This window comes from Lutjanus erythropterus, chromosome 6 (assembly GCF_056507025.1).
Source record: "Lutjanus erythropterus isolate fLutEry1 chromosome 6, fLutEry1.hap2, whole genome shotgun sequence".
In the NCBI taxonomy this organism is placed as follows: domain Eukaryota; kingdom Metazoa; phylum Chordata; class Actinopteri; order Lutjaniformes; family Lutjanidae; genus Lutjanus; species Lutjanus erythropterus.
The window spans coordinates 1,284,033-1,301,245 of NC_139322.1; the positions used below are offsets into that span (position 1 = coordinate 1,284,033).

The following is a 17,213-nucleotide window of genomic DNA, read 5'->3' on the forward strand; positions in this document are numbered from 1 at the left end:
GCATGCGTGCGTGCGTGTGTGCGTGCGTGTGTGTGTGCGTGCGTGTGTGTGTGTGTGTCTAATATTCTTCAGGTCAGTGAAGAAGATAAATCAATGAAGTGTTTTTGTCTGAATGAGTTAAATATAAATCAGCTTCATTGTGAGTGTGTGTGTGTGTGTGTGTGTGTGTGTGTACAGTGTGTATATGGTTCATATACGATACATGTGTGGGGGGTTACATCAATAGGTTGAACATGCTTCATGCTTTGTGTGTGTGTGTGTGTGTGTGTGTGTGTGTGTGTGTGTGTGTGTGTGTGTGTGGTGCCTGCAGGACATTCTGGGCAGTAATTGGTTGAACTCTTGACCTTCTTTTCTTCTTTTACCTTCATCTTCACAGAGACGAAGAATCAGAATCAATCTAAAGATGTTTTTAAGTTTTAAGTTAAAAATTGACATTATTAATTTAAACACACACACACACACACACACACACACACACACACACACACACACACACACACACACACACACACAAACACAGCAAGCAGCATCAAAGCCAATTTACAGTCCATTAAAGGCGCATTGCGTGTAATGTTTGGCTGTAGACTCAAGGCTGCTGCAGATTTACTACTGCTCTCTGGTAGTAAACACACACACACACACACACACACACACACACACACACACACACACACACACACACCATGAGCAGAATGCTTTATAGCTGCACAAAGAGAGAGTGAGTGTGTGTGTGAGTGTGTGTGCACGTGTGTGTGGGTGGAAAGTAACAAACTACAATTACTTCTTTTCTGTACTTAAGTATCTGTACTTTACTTGAGTGTTTATTTGTTTTATTTTGCAACTTTTTACTTTCATGTTTCTTTTACATTTTAACACAAATCTCTGTATTTCTGCTCTTCACATTTTGCATATTAGTGCATCATCTTCCAAACATCAAGACTGATTTCAACCTAAGTGGATGAAACAATAAGACACAGAAAAGACGATTCACTGGTGGATCCATCAGTGTGTCTCAGAGACGACAGACGGAACAAGACAAAACCAATGAAAGAATCTGAAACAGACAGAGAGAGACTCTCTGGTGGAGAAAGTGTGAGGTTCAGTTATCTTTGCACAGAAACAGTCAGTAGAAATGTCCTTCAGAGGACGACAAGTCGAGGCTTGAATCTAAAGGTGACTGTGCTTTTCTCCATCAGGACCCTTCGACCTGCAGAATCAGTCACATCTTTTAAATCACTTGTTAAAACACACTTTTATAGACTTACTTTTACATGATGTCGTCATTTAAATCATTTAAATCAGTTTTATTCTTTGATTTCTTTTATTTGTGTTTATTTCTCTTGACATTACATGATGTCATCTTATTATCTTTTCTATCTTTATTTATATTGATTAGATGACATCATGTGATGTCGTCCCTGCATTCTTATCACTTTAATTTATTTATTCTTATTGTCATGTTTTTATTTCTGTTTCTTTGTCTTCCTGTCCCGTCTTATTTTTACTGTGTGTCAGTGTCGACTTCAGTTTTACATTCTGTCTTGCTTCTGTTTGGCCTTGGGTTAAAATAAGTACAGAAATGATGTCAGTTAAGTTGTGTACGTGATACCAGGCTGGTATTTTCGGAACAATGGGTGTTTGTGTTTTCGGGACGTTGGGCCGGGGAACCTCTTTGTACTGGACGATGATAAATGAAACTGACATCTTCTCATCTGGAGAACACAGAGAACAAGCAGGTGTTCCTTTGATCAATAATTATGGCTTCTCTCTGCTAATGTGCCTTTCTCTGAGGCACTTAACTCTGGGAAACTCCCTGACCAAAGATGGCTGACTTTGGTTGTCATGGTTATTGATGTCAGCGTGCAGAGGCCAGGGTCACCTGACTGAACGTTAACAGGCAAAGAGAGAAAAGTGAATTATGACCTTTTTGGTCCTCCAGGTGTGAAAAACCTCTTAACTCCAGTTTAAGGTTTTCAGTTTAAGGTCGTCTCTGATGGTGTCAGGTCACGAGTGTTCGATGTAGGTTAGACCCTCCTGTCCGCTGGGAGCTGAGCTATTATAGGATCGATGAGACTGACAGGGACACACACAGGTGGACAAAATAACCTGTTCAATATAATCCTAAACAATAGAACAATTCTGCAGTAAATATAACCTTTAGGAAGCTTATTATATTCAGTGTTTCCACTCAGCTTTGTTTGTAACTGCAAGGATTATCCTTTATTATTATTATTATCCTTTTTTATTATTATTGTTATCCTTTATTATTAAAGGACAACTTTGTTTTTTAGTTCATTTGTTCTTTTGCAGTTCTGTTTTATTAAATACAATTAATCTGTAATACATAACATCTAATTAGGTTTAAGTTACTGATCAATTTATTGATAACTGAGAACGTAAAGCTAAGCCCAACTTTTCTGACCACTAATCTGATGTGTTAGTTTACCTAAACTGAACTGAAGTATTTTAGCCTGTTAACTTTTTAACTGCAAGTTAAACTGACCTATTTGGAAACCAGAACCTTTTAGCTGCTAACCGTATGTGTTAGCTAACCAGAACCCAACTGTTTTAGATGATAAACTCACATGTTAGCTAACTTTAACCCCAGTGTTTTAGCTGCTAATCTTACCAGTTAGCTAGCCAGAACCTAGCTGATTAGCTGATAAACTCATGCATTAGCTCACTTGAACCAAAGGCTTTTCGCTGTAACCAGAACCAGGCTGTTTTAGCTGCTAAACTGATCTGTTTGTGAACCTGAACAGAAGTGTTCCAGCTGCTAAAGTGGACTCATTTGATCCCCAGGTGCAGGTGCTACAGTGAAATGTTAGCAAACCAGAGCAGTTTAAGCTTTTTTTTTTTTTTTAAGACAAAAGTAAAAGTTTTTTTTATTATTATTATTTCTTTAAATCTCATTCTGTGAATTTGACGATACTTAGCCTACTTATTTTTGGACATATTTAATATTGTGGCTCAGAAATCATGTTCCCATGAAGCACAGCTGTGGTCACAACTATTCCTGAATTTCCACATTTTGCTGATAATTTTGGAAAAAGTCATGAATAACCAAGTTTGGACCTAGGAAATGATGTCATTTTCAAGTAACTTAGTTGTTCAGTAAGAAGGGAACTACAAAATTTAAATCAATTAAGATGAAATTATAATAATGAAATAATAACGATGGTGTTCATCGGGTGGTGTCACCTGGTGAATGCAGTTCAGCAGTGTGTGTGTGTGTGTGTGTGTGTGTGTGTGTGTGTGTGTGTGTGTGCGTGCGTGCGTGCGTGTGTGTGTGTGTAATGTTTCTTCTTCCTCCAAAAGTCACAGTGGAACTTTACAACCTGTGAAGCACAAGGTCCATAAACTGCAGGCTAATGAGGCTGATGTTCCAGCTGTTCTGTGTGAGTTAACAGCTGGCAGATGCTCCAGTCGGCTGTCTGCCCATCGCAGCTTCGTTCATTTACATTTACAGTCTGAGCTGTTCTCGCTGTCTGCAGCTGATTCTGTAGAACCACGAGGTGCAGGAGTTAGCATGTTTATGATTTTGTCCTTCGTTTGGGTCACTGCCCTGAACTTTACGCCGTCTTCTTCTGCATATGGAAAGTTCTAAATAAGGAACTCCTGAGTCGGCTGATGTTGCATATAAGCAATATTTTCTCAAACAAACCTGTTAGCATGGTTAAAGACTGCTAAACTGAACTGTTAGCTAACCCTGAGCCCAACTGCTTTAGCTGCTAAACTGACCGCTCAGTTCTTTGGTAATGACCTGTTGACTAATCTCTCCCAAAATAGTTTTACCTGCTGAATATATTCATTGATTAACCTGACCAGTTAGCCAACCTGTAGTCAGCTGTTTTACATGTCAAACTGACCTGTTGGCTAACCTGAACGAAAGAGAACTGATCCTGCTAACCTAAACCCGACTCTTTTAGCCATCCAACTGGCACATTAGCTAACCTGAATGCTAAACATTTCTGTTTAGCACTTAACCACCATATTAACTGACATTAGCTGACAGTTTTAGCCACTAAACCAGACTGATTTAGACTAATGCTTAAAATCCAGTTTTGGTGAATTTCTCTGATTTTCTGACTTTATCAAACTTTATCTTTGAAATGTATGTTTGTGGTTTGAAATTTAAGTTTCTCATTGTTTACGCCCATGAAATTCTGCTCATGTCATAATTTCCACTCATTTAACAAGCCGAGCCTTCTTGAAGCCTAGAAAAGAATTTGGAAAATAATTAACCAAAGTAAAACATGTCAGGATCCAGATTTAGGTCCAGTTGATGTTCGTGGTGGATTCAGTTCGTGAGCACAGATTCATCCCGGCTGTTTGGCCACAGTCTGACATGTCCTTCGATTCTTCCGAGCACTTTTTGCCAACAAATACAGAAGACTTCTGCTCCACTCTGCCCTCTCTGTTATCTGCATTGATCGGCTCCCAGCTGCCAATATCGCTCCCTGCTGAGGACGCTGGAGGTCCAGTAAAACTGACCTGAGTGCTGTCATCACACGGAGACTGACTCTGAGCTCCCACAGATCCAAACACACTCATTCAGCAGATTACTGTCAGGATACACTCTCTCAGGATGGGAATTACAGTCAGTTTAAACTACAGGCCTTTTCACAGCTGAGGGTTGAAACCAACAGTGATGTTTGTGTTGCATTTTAATCTGTTAGTTCTGGTTTCATGTTGCAGATATGCACACTGAAGAACTCTACGTGACATACTGAGGTCCTGATTGGTTTGCAGATGGGCGTGCAAAGAGTCCAGCACAGGTCCAGTTTTGCAAAACTGCACCCGCAAAGCTGAGTACCAGACCTGACCCGTTATCCGCATCTACCTCCAAGTTAAATCCGCACCCGCCCGCAAATGTTAGTATAAATCCTACAACCCAAAGTCACTGACAGCTGCCGCCAAACTTCTTCCAAATTTCTCATTTGGCCTTTGATGATGTATTTGGTGTTTACCATCAGATAGTTTTGTCTTCATGTCATCAGTTTCACTGTCAGATCAAACAGTGACGTTCTGTTGTTTAGCAGGATGTGGGGTCAGAGGTTCTGTCGGAGGCTTTCACAATAAAATCCTGGCAGCTGATTAGAGTTTTTTGCAAATAAAAAATGTCAAAAATACAGCGCAGTCATTTTCATCTTTGATTTCTAAAGGAGCTGTCTGTCTGCAATTAGTTAATAATTGAAAAGCAAGAATTAAGTTTTGATAACGATTGATCATTGTAAGTAATTCTTTTAAGAAAAAACAGCCACATGTTCTGTTTCCAGCCTCTCAGATATGAATATTTGTTGTTTTCTAAGATCTTGGGTTCTCTCCTCAGACTCTGAGGACCTGGGATCGACATATTTTAATTATTTTCTTTTATTTTATAGACCAAACAATTACTTGTTAAAAGAGAAAGTAATAAACATAATCCTTGGTTAATTCATTCTTCATTATCGGTCTTATAGTCAGTATATTATGTCATGTCACTGGTGGTTTGCATTCATTTCTCTGGCCTTTAACGTTTCTGGAGTTTTACTGATGATGCACAGGGTCAAATTTAGGATGGTTCGTTTGCAAAATAACACTTTCTGTGATTTTATTCAGAATATAAATGTAAATATAAAATGTAAAGTGAGGTTATGGAGGATTTGGATCAGACAGAATAACCCCTATAAATAAATGTATAAAATTTCATGCATAATGTTTATAAATGTATGCAAAGGTTTAAAATGAGAACTTATTTTTGGAGAAGAAGAACTACAGTATCAACTGTAACGTCTGGCTTTATTTGACTGCAGATTGAAGATGAAACACGTGTTCACAGGGCGACGGTGTGCAACTTTGAAATTAGCTTTTAAAAAAAGAGAATTAGCTCTCAGATACGAGCTTTAACACGGCAGACGAGGTCGTGGCCTTATTCTCTGAAGGACTCCGACATAATCCACCGCAGCAGGTACACGAGCACAGAGCTGCAGCTCATTACCTGGATATCTGATTTACTGTACGGCCTGAAATCATTTGCATATTTGAATATAAAGACTTTAATTCCACAGCGGAGACGGACGTCGTTCGAGGAAAGTGGAAAAGTAATCCTGACATTTAATCAGAAGGAGAGTTAAAACTACGGACACAGAGAGCTGCTGCGCCTGCAATTATTTTTATTTTTATTTTTTTATTTTTATTTTTTTAAATAAAAATAAAATTATCTGGAGAAAACAAAAAGTCCTCATCACAAAATGAACCGTCACAGTTAGACGGTGAGTTGTCTGGTTTGTGTTCAGTAATATGTAGATCAGTGTGAAGCGTTTTTCTCTCCTCTGTGTGTCTGAACAGAATCACACAAACCGTCCTGGCCTCCTGCCCGCTCTCTAATCTCCTCCTCCTCCTCCTCTTCCTCGTCTCACTACCTGTGATTTATGGCTCTGTACAATGAAAGGTGAAGGCCGCGTGAGCCAACAACCAAAAACCTGTGTGTGTGTGTGTGTGTGTGTGTGTGTGTGTGTGTGTGTGTGTGTGTGTGTGTGTGTGTGTGTGTGTGTGTGTGTGTGCTATGAGACAGTAATATCTTGTACAGCATCTTCACAGAGATTAGCATTTTCTATCTATCTATCTATCTATCTATCTATCTATCTATCTATCTATCTATCTATCTATCTATCTATCTATCTATCTATCTATCTATCTATCTATCTATCTATCTTCTTCTGAAATATAAAATAAATGTTGTTTTACACAGAATATTGTTTTAATAATTAAATAAACCATAAACAAGCTGACATTTAACTGGGAAACTTTTACAGTTTTTCTGAATATTTTTGACTCATTTGTTTTAAACATATTTGTGACTTGAGCTGCAGTCAACATGACTGTTTTATCAGACGTTAAAACTCTGTTGCATGTTTGCAAAATGTTGTTACTCACCCAGAACACTGAATTCATGCTTCAGAACATTTGTCCAGTGGCAGCAGAACGAGACAGTCGACCCTGCATGTTCAGTCTCTGTGTGTGTTTTGTTCTTGTTTTTCTGGACTGTATTTTTCAGTGTCAGGTTTATCCAGCTGAATGTTGTTTTCACACTCAGATTTCATCAGCAAGTAAAGGTCAGATTTCTATCTGTGGTACACAGAAAAATGATACACACACTTCAGCCTGTCCTCGTCCAGTTTCTATAGTGAATTTATTTGTTTCATTCAAGAGGTGAAGAACTGAGTTTGGGCAGGTGATTATATTAACATCTGTAATGACTCTTTTGCACACATGAGCCAAAACGTGCAATTACCTTGAATTAATGAGAAATTAGTTTGTTGTGAACCAGAAACTAAACTGAGTTCTGAGAACTGAACTTAATATTTTGAAAAATATAATTTGAGAATTGAGCTGAAATGAATGAGACAAACAGTAAATGAGAGTTTGATGCAGCTGCTGATGACAGGATGAAGTTAGAGTAGAACCTGTTGGATAAATTTAGACATTTGAATCAATTCATGTTTGTATTTTGGATCAGTTTTTTTCTTCCATGAGCTCCGTCTGTAGCTTCAGACTTCAGACTGAAGGGTCGTCCTTGAATGGACGGCTGGAATGAATGAATGAATGAATGAATGAATGAATGAATGAATGAACTTCCATGGGTCACATTCTGGATTAGAAGGAATTTGCGTCCTCAGACAGACCAGTGATGCTTCATGTCATGTCTCTGGACATCTGATCAGGCCGCTTCCTGTCCCACTTGGCGCCCCGCCTTCCTTTAGCGTCGGACTGTGTGGACTCCTCCGACCCGACCCAGAACACGTCGGTGGGACCACATATCCCATCAGAACTGAACGGGTGGATGTTTGAGAGGTTGACTGATGATGTGACTGTTTCCGTCCTGCAGGTACGGTGACATGGTTCCCAACACCATCGCGGGGAAGATCTTCGGCTCCATCTGCTCCCTCAGCGGCGTGCTGGTGATCGCCCTGCCGGTGCCCGTCATCGTGTCCAACTTCAGCCGAATCTACCACCAGAACCAGAGAGCGGACAAGATGAGAGCGCAGCAGGTCGGACCCTCAGGACTTTATTACATCGTTATATCACATTTATTACAAACTACAGCTGTGATTTTTGGTACTTTTGGCTCACAGTTAAAGCTGTTAGTATTTAATGTACAAAAATCTGTCTGTTAACAAACAAAACAAGTTTATCTATTTGATATTTAATACTTTATTTAATACCTTGAATTATCATTCAGTGTGCAATATCAATATTTTTAATTTAATGAAATATGATATTTTCAGTAAAAGACACAGTAGTTTCAGACTGTTGTTGTGTTGGCAGATAAAAAAATATTTTTATATTTAATTTATTAGTTTTCTGAGGAAATCCTTTGTAGATTTTAGCATTATTACTTTATTATTTGGTTTTTTTTTTAACTTGTTAGCCACAAAGAAGTTTTTTCTTGTTTCCTAACAAAGCAAATACAGAAAATGTCCCTACCCTGTAAACAGGGCTGCACAGTTAATCACAATCACAATAAAATCTTAATATGGTCATGTTTAATATCCAAATCACAAAACCAACAAACCAAAAGGACAAACATGAGAAAACAGCATTATAATGAGCAGAGACGTTCTGCTGATACATTCAGCTGATTGTCTCGTCCAATAAGAGGATGAAATATTTCTGTTTCCATTTTAAAGATGCAAAACTTAAAATTTCATGTTAAACTTGAGTTTTAGAGAGAAAGCTGTTTCATCAGAGGCATCGAGTTTAAAGAAAGACAACAGATGAAATCTGACAGGCCTCACTTTAACCTTAATGCTCACTCTCATACAGTGAGTGTGTGTGTGTGTGTGTGTGTGTGTGTGTGTGTGTGTGTGTGTGTGTGTGTGTGTGTGTGTGTGTGTGTGAGAGACGTGCTGACGGTGCTGTTTTCCTGTGTGTTTCTGTCCGACAGAAAGTGCGTTTGGCTCGGATCCGCATGGCGAAGAAAGGAACAGCCAACGCCTTCCTCCAGTACAAAGAAGACCGATCACTCGGGGTGAGACACACACACACACACACACACACACACACACACACACACACGCACACACACACACACACACACACAGTGACAGTCGATAGCTTCACAGTGATGGAGAGAAGAGAAAGTGGAAGAAAGAAAGATTCAGATTCAGACAGAGAGGTGAGGATAGAGACAGATGATCCTTCACACTTTGACCCAAACCAAAATTTAAAAAGGTGGGAAACCTTCCCTGGTCCAACCGACAGAGACGGTCTCAGTCCAGATCAAATAGAAAGATGGTTCAGTTTGTTTGTAGTGTGAAAATAATTTTTGGGATGGTTCAGACCTTCAGGCCAGTTACAGGAAGTTCTGGCAGGCTGTCATCTGAACCAGAAAAAGGAAAAACTAAACAAAATTAAAGCTGTATGCAGCACTGGACGGGTCCCTGCACCCCGGCGCCGGCGGCCCGTGAAGCAGTCACTGAGGCTTTTGTGGAATGGGCGTGGCCAAACCATTTGACACTATGGTCAGCAAAACTTTTAAAACATTTTTTAGTTTACATCCAAAGTTTCAAAACTTTCTCAAAGTTTTTAGAGTTTGATTCAAAACTCGAAAATCTAGTGAAGCCAACTGCCTTCAAATTATGAGTTTTCTCAACTTTTCTTTTTTCAGGGCAGAACTGAGTAATTTTAAGAATAAAAAACAATAAGTTACTTATTCCAATAAATTAATGTGAGCATCTAGTTTTTCAGTGTGATTCTGAACAACTATAAATACTCCTTAAAGTTTCTGAGGTGAGTTTTTTTTTTTTTTCACTCTTCAGAGGGTTTACAGGACAGGAAGTGTCACACTGAACAGACTGTAAAGTCCTCTGAGGTGATGGATTGATGGATTTTCTGATCTCATATTTATCAAACAGGAAATCAGTCTGAATTTGAGATAATTGGTCCAAATCATGTCCAGCTGTGAGGACATGAAGCAGGGACTCCTCTCATCTCTGTCCTGACCTGTCCCGTCTGCTGCAGGAGATGGAGGACACGCAGGAAAAGACAATTTTAACAAAAAAAATATATACTGACTATTATTTGTACCTGTGACTGACAATCAGACAGATTCAGACAGAGAGACAGACAGAGAGACAGATACAGAGACAGGCAGAGCGACAGACAGAGAGACAGATACAGAGACAGACAGATGAGGAGCTGCTGGCTCAGCAGTTTGGAGCTCGACCAATAACGAGTTCGTCACAGAAACGTTTCCCAACAGCAACTTGGCAACACAACAATGGAACCACAGCAGCTCCATTAGTGCACAGAGAGACAGAGACGGACGGACGGACAGATGGAGAGACGGACGGACAGGATGGGACAGATAAACTGTTCTCTTTGAAAAAAAAAAAACAAAGAACAAAGACACAAGGTGTCGAATTTGAAGTCAGTTTGAAGTTTCAGGATCCCGTAAAAAGGTTTTTAATCAGCAGAAGATTTTGTTCAGACTGAAACGTCTCAGTGATGGATTGTGGGAAATGTGGTTCAGACCTGTAAAAACTTTATTGATCCTCATCTAACACCATCATCAGGTCAACATTTGGTTTATTATTTCTGATCAACATCTGTTTTGCAGATATCGTCTGCTGTATTTACAGTTTAATGGAAATAAATGTGAAAATCTCTAAAGCATGTTTCTCTTTCCCAACATCATGACCTGATTACTGAAGATAATACACACACTGTTTTTTTGATATTTTTCATTCTTCTGGAGATAAAATAGCAGTTCATGTTTCACGACCTTCCTCAGCGTTCCTCAGCGTTCCTCAGCGTTCCTCAGCGTTCTACCAGTGTTTCCCAGACTCTCTCTCAGTCCTTAAGGAAGAGCTGCAGAGGTACATCATCAACTGTCAGCTGTCTTTTGTGGCGGTGCACACATCCATCGATCACTTGTAAAGGTTCAAACATGATGTTTTAACATAACAAGTGTTGCCATAATCATTTCACCACAATCTAATACTACAGCAAAGGAATCTATGACTACAGATCATCTGCTTCATCTGTTTAAGAGTCCAGACGAGACCTTATGAGAGGACCAATAATACGGCTACAAAATATAAAACAGAATATGAATCTGGACATGTGAGACAGTCTGAGACATGTTGAAAGGTCAGGATTTTGTTCTCATGCAAACAAAAGGTCAGTGACAACATTCCTGCACAGAGACGTTTAGTTTTCATGAAGTTTATTTTAAGAAGTGATGTAATGTGTGTTTAGCCTGGATGTGAACTACACTGTAACCGTCCATTAGAAAAGCATAATGTTGGTCTAATAAAGCTAAAACTGTGACAGGATGAACGGAGCGCATCACTAAAGGACAGCTGATGACTGGCTCAGACCGCCTTCCTAAAGCTAAACCTGTCAGAGGGTTTAACTGAGCTGAGGAGACTCTGGGAATCGGGGCCCTGGTCCTTCCTGTTTCAGTATCCTGAAATAATTTTGTGCAGATGAACTCTGAACATCTCCGAAGGTCTGATGTGAGGAACTTCATTTTATTTTCATCTTTCAGCTTCATCACGACTTTGAGTCGTTCTGGGGTTTGTTTTTTTTTCATCTAGAGGATGAAACGTTCACTGGTTTCAGTGTTTTATCAGTAAAATGGCTTTAAAGTGCAGGTAGAGAGTGGATCACACACACACACACACACACACACACACTGAGATATTGTTGAGTCTTAATCCCTCTCCAGCGCTGAGCAACAAAGAGGGATGACTGTTGGATTTAACGAGTGCATAATGAGGGTGAAGAGGAGGAGGAGGAGGAGAGAAATGAAACGAGGAGAAAATAAGAGGATGAAGAAGAAAAGAGGGAGAGGAGGATCAGAATCCCTGTTTGTGTATTATAAGAAACAGATTTTTAAAATTATACAGAAAGTTTATCTGTTGTGAAACATCAGATCAGACATAAAGACGGAGAGGAAGAAGAGAGATGAAGCAGTTTAGAAGAAAAATAAGAGAGATTAGTTTGGTGGAGGAGAAAAAGATAGAGATGGAGGGGATCAGATTAAAAATGAGAGACTTAAAGATGATGATGCGTTTACTGGCCTCCACTTCAACCTAAAAAGTAAAAGTTTTACTGATGTTTGAACGTGGAAGGATTTTTTTTTTTTTTATCAGAGTCAAACCTTAAATAAGATATTTATTTTTCACTCCTGCTTCTTTGAAACAAATCCAGACTTTCCCGACTGTGTGAATCTGATGAAAAAAATGTTTTTAAAGTTTGTCCTGAAGGTGGCGCCATTTCTTTTCATTCCTATGTGCATTGAAAAAGTGCAGGATTGTGTGGCTGTAGTTGCAAAATATAGCAGATATGTCCCGAAATCTCTGGTTTAAACAGTAAAATGATTGATCAACATTTTCTGACATTTTATGGACCAAACAACTGATCAATTAGTGGAACATTTTTTGCCAGATTGATCCCTAATTGAATTTATTTTTCAGTTGACAAGATTGTGACAGAATTAATTAATTAATTGATTAAACATTTTGAGTTGCAGCAACAGTAGAAACCTGCAGTGCAAACATTCAAAGATCCCGTCATAATGAACTGTCATGTCAGAAATAAGAGATAAAATCCACAGTCTTTGTCTTATTCTGCATGAAATGTGTTCCAAAGTTCATCACAAATTCAGTGGACGTCTTCCAAAGCTACAAGCTTTTCGTGTTATTTTCCTTCTGCTGCAGCTCAGCGGGAAAAAACCGTCTGTGGAAACACAACAAAAAGTAATAAGTGTGAAATGATCAACTTTATTATTTATAAATAATAAAATATATCATTAGTGCAGCAGACTGATGTGTGTTTTGGTATTTGTGTGTGTGTGTGTGTGTGTGTGTGTGTGTGTGTGTGTGTGTGTGTGTGTGTAGGACCGGGACAGTGACAGCACGGCTCTGTGTGTGAAGAACAGATCAGCGTTCGAGCATCAACACCACCACCTGCTGCACTGTCTGGAGAAGACGACGGTGAGTCACGTCACACACACATCTGAAGTTTAGATTCCATCTGCTTTTACATTTTTAGACACAAGAGGAGTTTAAAAATACCCACAGCTTTTCTTTATCTTTACACACGGTCTTAATATAAACTCCAGGTCTCACTTAATTTAACTTAAAGGGACAGTTCAGATTATTTGAAGTAGGTTTGTATGAGGTTCTTATCCACAGTCAGTGTGTGAACCTTCAGTACATGATGATCAGTTTGGAGAAGCAGCAAGAGAACCAAAAAAAAATCTATATCACTATATTTAGAATATTTTCACTGTTTTACCTTTCTGTCAGACAGACCTTTCTGCCAGGAAACCACTGTTGTATTAGACAAGTATTACTCTCTTCAAACTCACCAAACTCCATTGACAAAATCAGTAATTTTATCTCACAGAACACAGGTCTACTGTTGCCTCCATCTTCTAGTTAGTTTGTACTTTTGTGTGACTTTGATGTTTAAAATAGTTATTTTGGACACAAAAATCACACAATAACACAAACAAACTAACAGATGGAGGCAGCAGTAGACCAACAACTCCTGTGTTCTGTCAGCTAAAATCACTGATTTTGTCAATGGAGTTTGGTTGCTTTGCCAAGTGTACTATTTGGCTTATAAAGGTGCAGTTTTCCATCAGAAAAGTCTGTCTAGTGGTGAAAATATTCTAAATATATTGTACACTTAAACTGATACAGATTTTTTAGGTGTCTATAATACATGTTGCTGCTAACTCTGTCCACAGCAGGACATAAACTTCCTCCACTGGTACTCCTGCTGCTTCTCCAAACTAGAGGCATGTTGACTATATTTGAAAAAGAACTGAACTATCCCTTTATCCTCATATAGTTAAGTGCAGTTGTTTAAATATGGGAAGCCAAACCTTTAAATCCTCTAATCTTCCAGTCTTTAATTCAACTTGTCCGATCTCCCTCCTCTCCTCACAGAACCACGAGTTCACAAACGAGATGACCTACAGCGAGCTGTGTATGACCGAGTCGGTGGGCTACAGGACCAGTCGCAGCACCTCCCTGTCCAGCCAGCAGGGGGCGCAGAACAACTCCACCGGCTGCTGCCCACGCCGGGCCAGGAGGAGAGCCGCCATGCGACTCGCCAACTCCACGGTGTCCGTCAGCCGAGGGAGCGTCCAGGAGCTGGACACCCTGCACATCAAGACCACGTCCATACCACCACAAACGTAAAGAAAAATAATCAGTACTGACATCATAAACATGTACATAACTACAGACGAACATATAAACTGACCAAAGATAAACCACTACACAAGAGTAAATATAGATAGAAACAGAGAACAGCAGTGGACCAAACACAGAACCCTGAGGTACTACCACAGACTTTAACTAGAACTTACTACTAGAAATACCAGGCGTCAGGGACGATGGATTAGATTCTTAGAACCTTTACATTTAGTGAATGTACCTTTTCTAGAATAAGTTTAACATTCTGTCTTTTAACAACCCAACAGAAAAGCTAATCCAAACTCATCCTCACCAAAACAACAATCATGACTGATTTTCACTAAGCAACTTTCTATTTTTAATTGAGGATCTTTTAAAATTATTTTGTGCACAGACTTTTGCATAAATTGCAGGGTCTGTGCTGGAAATCCTGAAAAACTCTTGAATTTTAAAGTAGTGAGTTCAGAGTTTGAAACGTTCTTAAAACCGCCTGAAGCTGTAATCACATCACTTTCATAATAAACTGCTGCCTGACTGAATTAGTTTAAATTATTGAATAATGAAATTTAAAATGAAAAAGAAAAAAATGAAAATGACAAAATAAAAAATGAGAGAGTGTGAAAAGTCCTTAATTCTTTTATATTGGATCAGTAAGGCTATACAGGATCCCAAGTCTACTGACAGGCAGACTGACTGTTTTCCTTTAATTCATCACCTTCCTGTAAAATTCTATCACAAAACATCATTTTGGTTGATAGTAGCACAAAAACAGCTGATTTAATGTGATGAAGAGGTGAAATAATAAGACGCCTGGGAACACTTGGTCTGATCTCAGGAATCATCCGTCTGTTTCTGTATCTCTCATTTTTCTATCTATCTGTCCACGAAGCCTCAGGAAGCACAAATTATTTGCTCAAGTTGGCACATTTTTAATTCCTGGAACAATTTTCATCTATTCATGCCCATTCACATATTTCCATTGACTTTGTCTGCAATCACGCTGCACTGATGGCGTCCAACATTTGCTCTGTGTTCTGTAATTTGTGTCTGTTAGTTAACATTGATACATATTACGACAGTCATCAAATAACAGTTTTATTCTTTTAAAAAAAAAACATGTAGAACAAACAGTACATCTTCTACTGACCCAGTTTGTGGAGGTTGTGTTGTTCTTCTTCTTCTTAATAATAAAATGTTTTTGTGTCTTTCCTCAGTCGTTCCAGTCTGAACGCCCAGACAGGTGACCTGAAGCTGAACTGCGGGGAACAAGATTTCACCGCCGCTATCATCAGCATCCCCACGCCGCCCGCCAACACACCTGACGAGAGCCTCCCCCCATCGCCTGCCCCCATTCCTGGCATCCTGCGCAACACCCGGGCCACCGCCTACACCCAGGACACTGTCAAAATCTCCTCCTTATAACCTCCGACCACGCCCACGACTTCCCCCCCCTTCACACCCACCCCGCCGCCCCACCAGCCAACCTCCCCGAGAACTCTGAACTTCCTCTGAACCTCCGATCCTGAACCCAGGGCACTGCTAGCTGAGATCTGGGGGGCAAAGACTACTCAGACGGATACTCTAAATTCCTCCGGTTTCTTTCACTTCCTGGATTACGTGGAAACCGAAACGGAGACAAAATGGCTTTTACCGTCCCGGATACAACAGAGAACAGCTGGGAAATCAAGCAAAAATTAACGGCAAGGACCTCAAAAAGGAACGACAACCTCCTGAAGACTTTCCTGAGTCTTAAGAATCACCCCCTCATGCATTTTAGACCCCAACATGCACTTTCCTCCCTGCACAGTTTTGACCTTTTGGATCTGATTGCACAAACCCTCGGGAGGGTTCATCCTGGATCGACGGTGGAAAAAGATGCCAATACTCCCAAAGAATGACTCTCAGCACCCAGAGACCGACCGACAGGTTTGTTTCATTGGGTCTGTCTTGCGTCCCCACTAAACACGACGTCTAGAGGACAGTGGTCTTTATTTTTCAGTGTAAACCTGCCGTGAACAGACTGAATGATCTTACTTCGAAGGAGAAGTTGAAATGTTCGTCTTTGCAGTGAATTTGAAGGACTGCCGACCGTTGGAGGATCATTTAGACTCAGCTGGTTGATCATCAAACTCATCTGTGACTGGACAAAGAGGTGATCTCTTGACCAAACCAAGTTTTTGATTCTTTGGATGTTGGTTGTGACGACTGTCAGATACAACTCAAAAATGACACGTGCAGGTTGGTATGTTGGCTTCCCTCTTTTCATCACAGCGACAGACTGGATCTTTGAGCCTGATTGTTGCTCCATTGAGTTTTGTGTTGGACCTCTTTCGTTTGAAATGTAAAGGTTGTAGGTTTGAACCCCAACATGATGTCTTCAAGATGACTTTTAGGTGACATGGAGTCTGTCTGGATGATCTTTTCATGGCTCTGAGCTTCTTCAGGTCACATTTTAAGGAAAGTAACATCCAGAGCGAGAACTCTTTTATCAGAATCCAGTTGCAGGAGGTGAACGGACCTGAAAATCCAGACGCTGCTGAAACACAAGAATCTAACACATGAACTGAACACAACTGGGTTTAACTGATCTATGCTGAGCCTGAATACTGTTCACACAACTACAACTGAGCTGAGCTTAATGGAGCTGAACTGGGATAAACCGAGCTGGTCTGAGCAGCGACGGACTTAGACTGGTGTTCTGAACGGGACTGCGGAGAGGAAAGGGTTAAACGAGTGATTCTGGACTGGATTAATCAGGTCTGATGTGGACTGGTCTGGTCTGGCTGTAGCTCAGAGGTGTTTGTCAGTGCGACACTGACGTCCAGACTAGGAACGAAAGCCTTTTACTTTTCAAAATATGCAACATTACAACAAGCAGGAAAATAGCATCAAATGAACAGAATAATAATAATAACAATAATAATGTGTGTGTTATAAAACTACAGTAATTATTGCAGGGAACATAATGTAAAGCAACTAAGAAATTCATTTGTTATGTGATCTTTTCAGTGA

General features: G+C 39.9%; 1 protein-coding gene across 1 annotated transcript in view; it reads left to right on the forward strand.

Moving 5' to 3' along the window:
* Positions 1-16,427, forward strand: part of kcnd1 (potassium voltage-gated channel, Shal-related subfamily, member 1) — an 83,377-nt gene extending 66,950 nt beyond the window's left edge. The window contains exons 5-9 of the mRNA XM_084720151.1: positions 7,871-8,033; positions 8,930-9,013; positions 12,891-12,986; positions 13,950-14,200; positions 15,416-16,427. Coding sequence (XP_084576277.1) covers positions 7,871-8,033; positions 8,930-9,013; positions 12,891-12,986; positions 13,950-14,200; positions 15,416-15,623 — 802 coding nt within the window. The 3' untranslated portion in view covers positions 15,624-16,427. The remainder of the gene's footprint in view (positions 1-7,870; positions 8,034-8,929; positions 9,014-12,890; positions 12,987-13,949; positions 14,201-15,415) is intronic.
* The last annotated feature ends 786 nt before the right edge of the window (positions 16,428-17,213 follow it).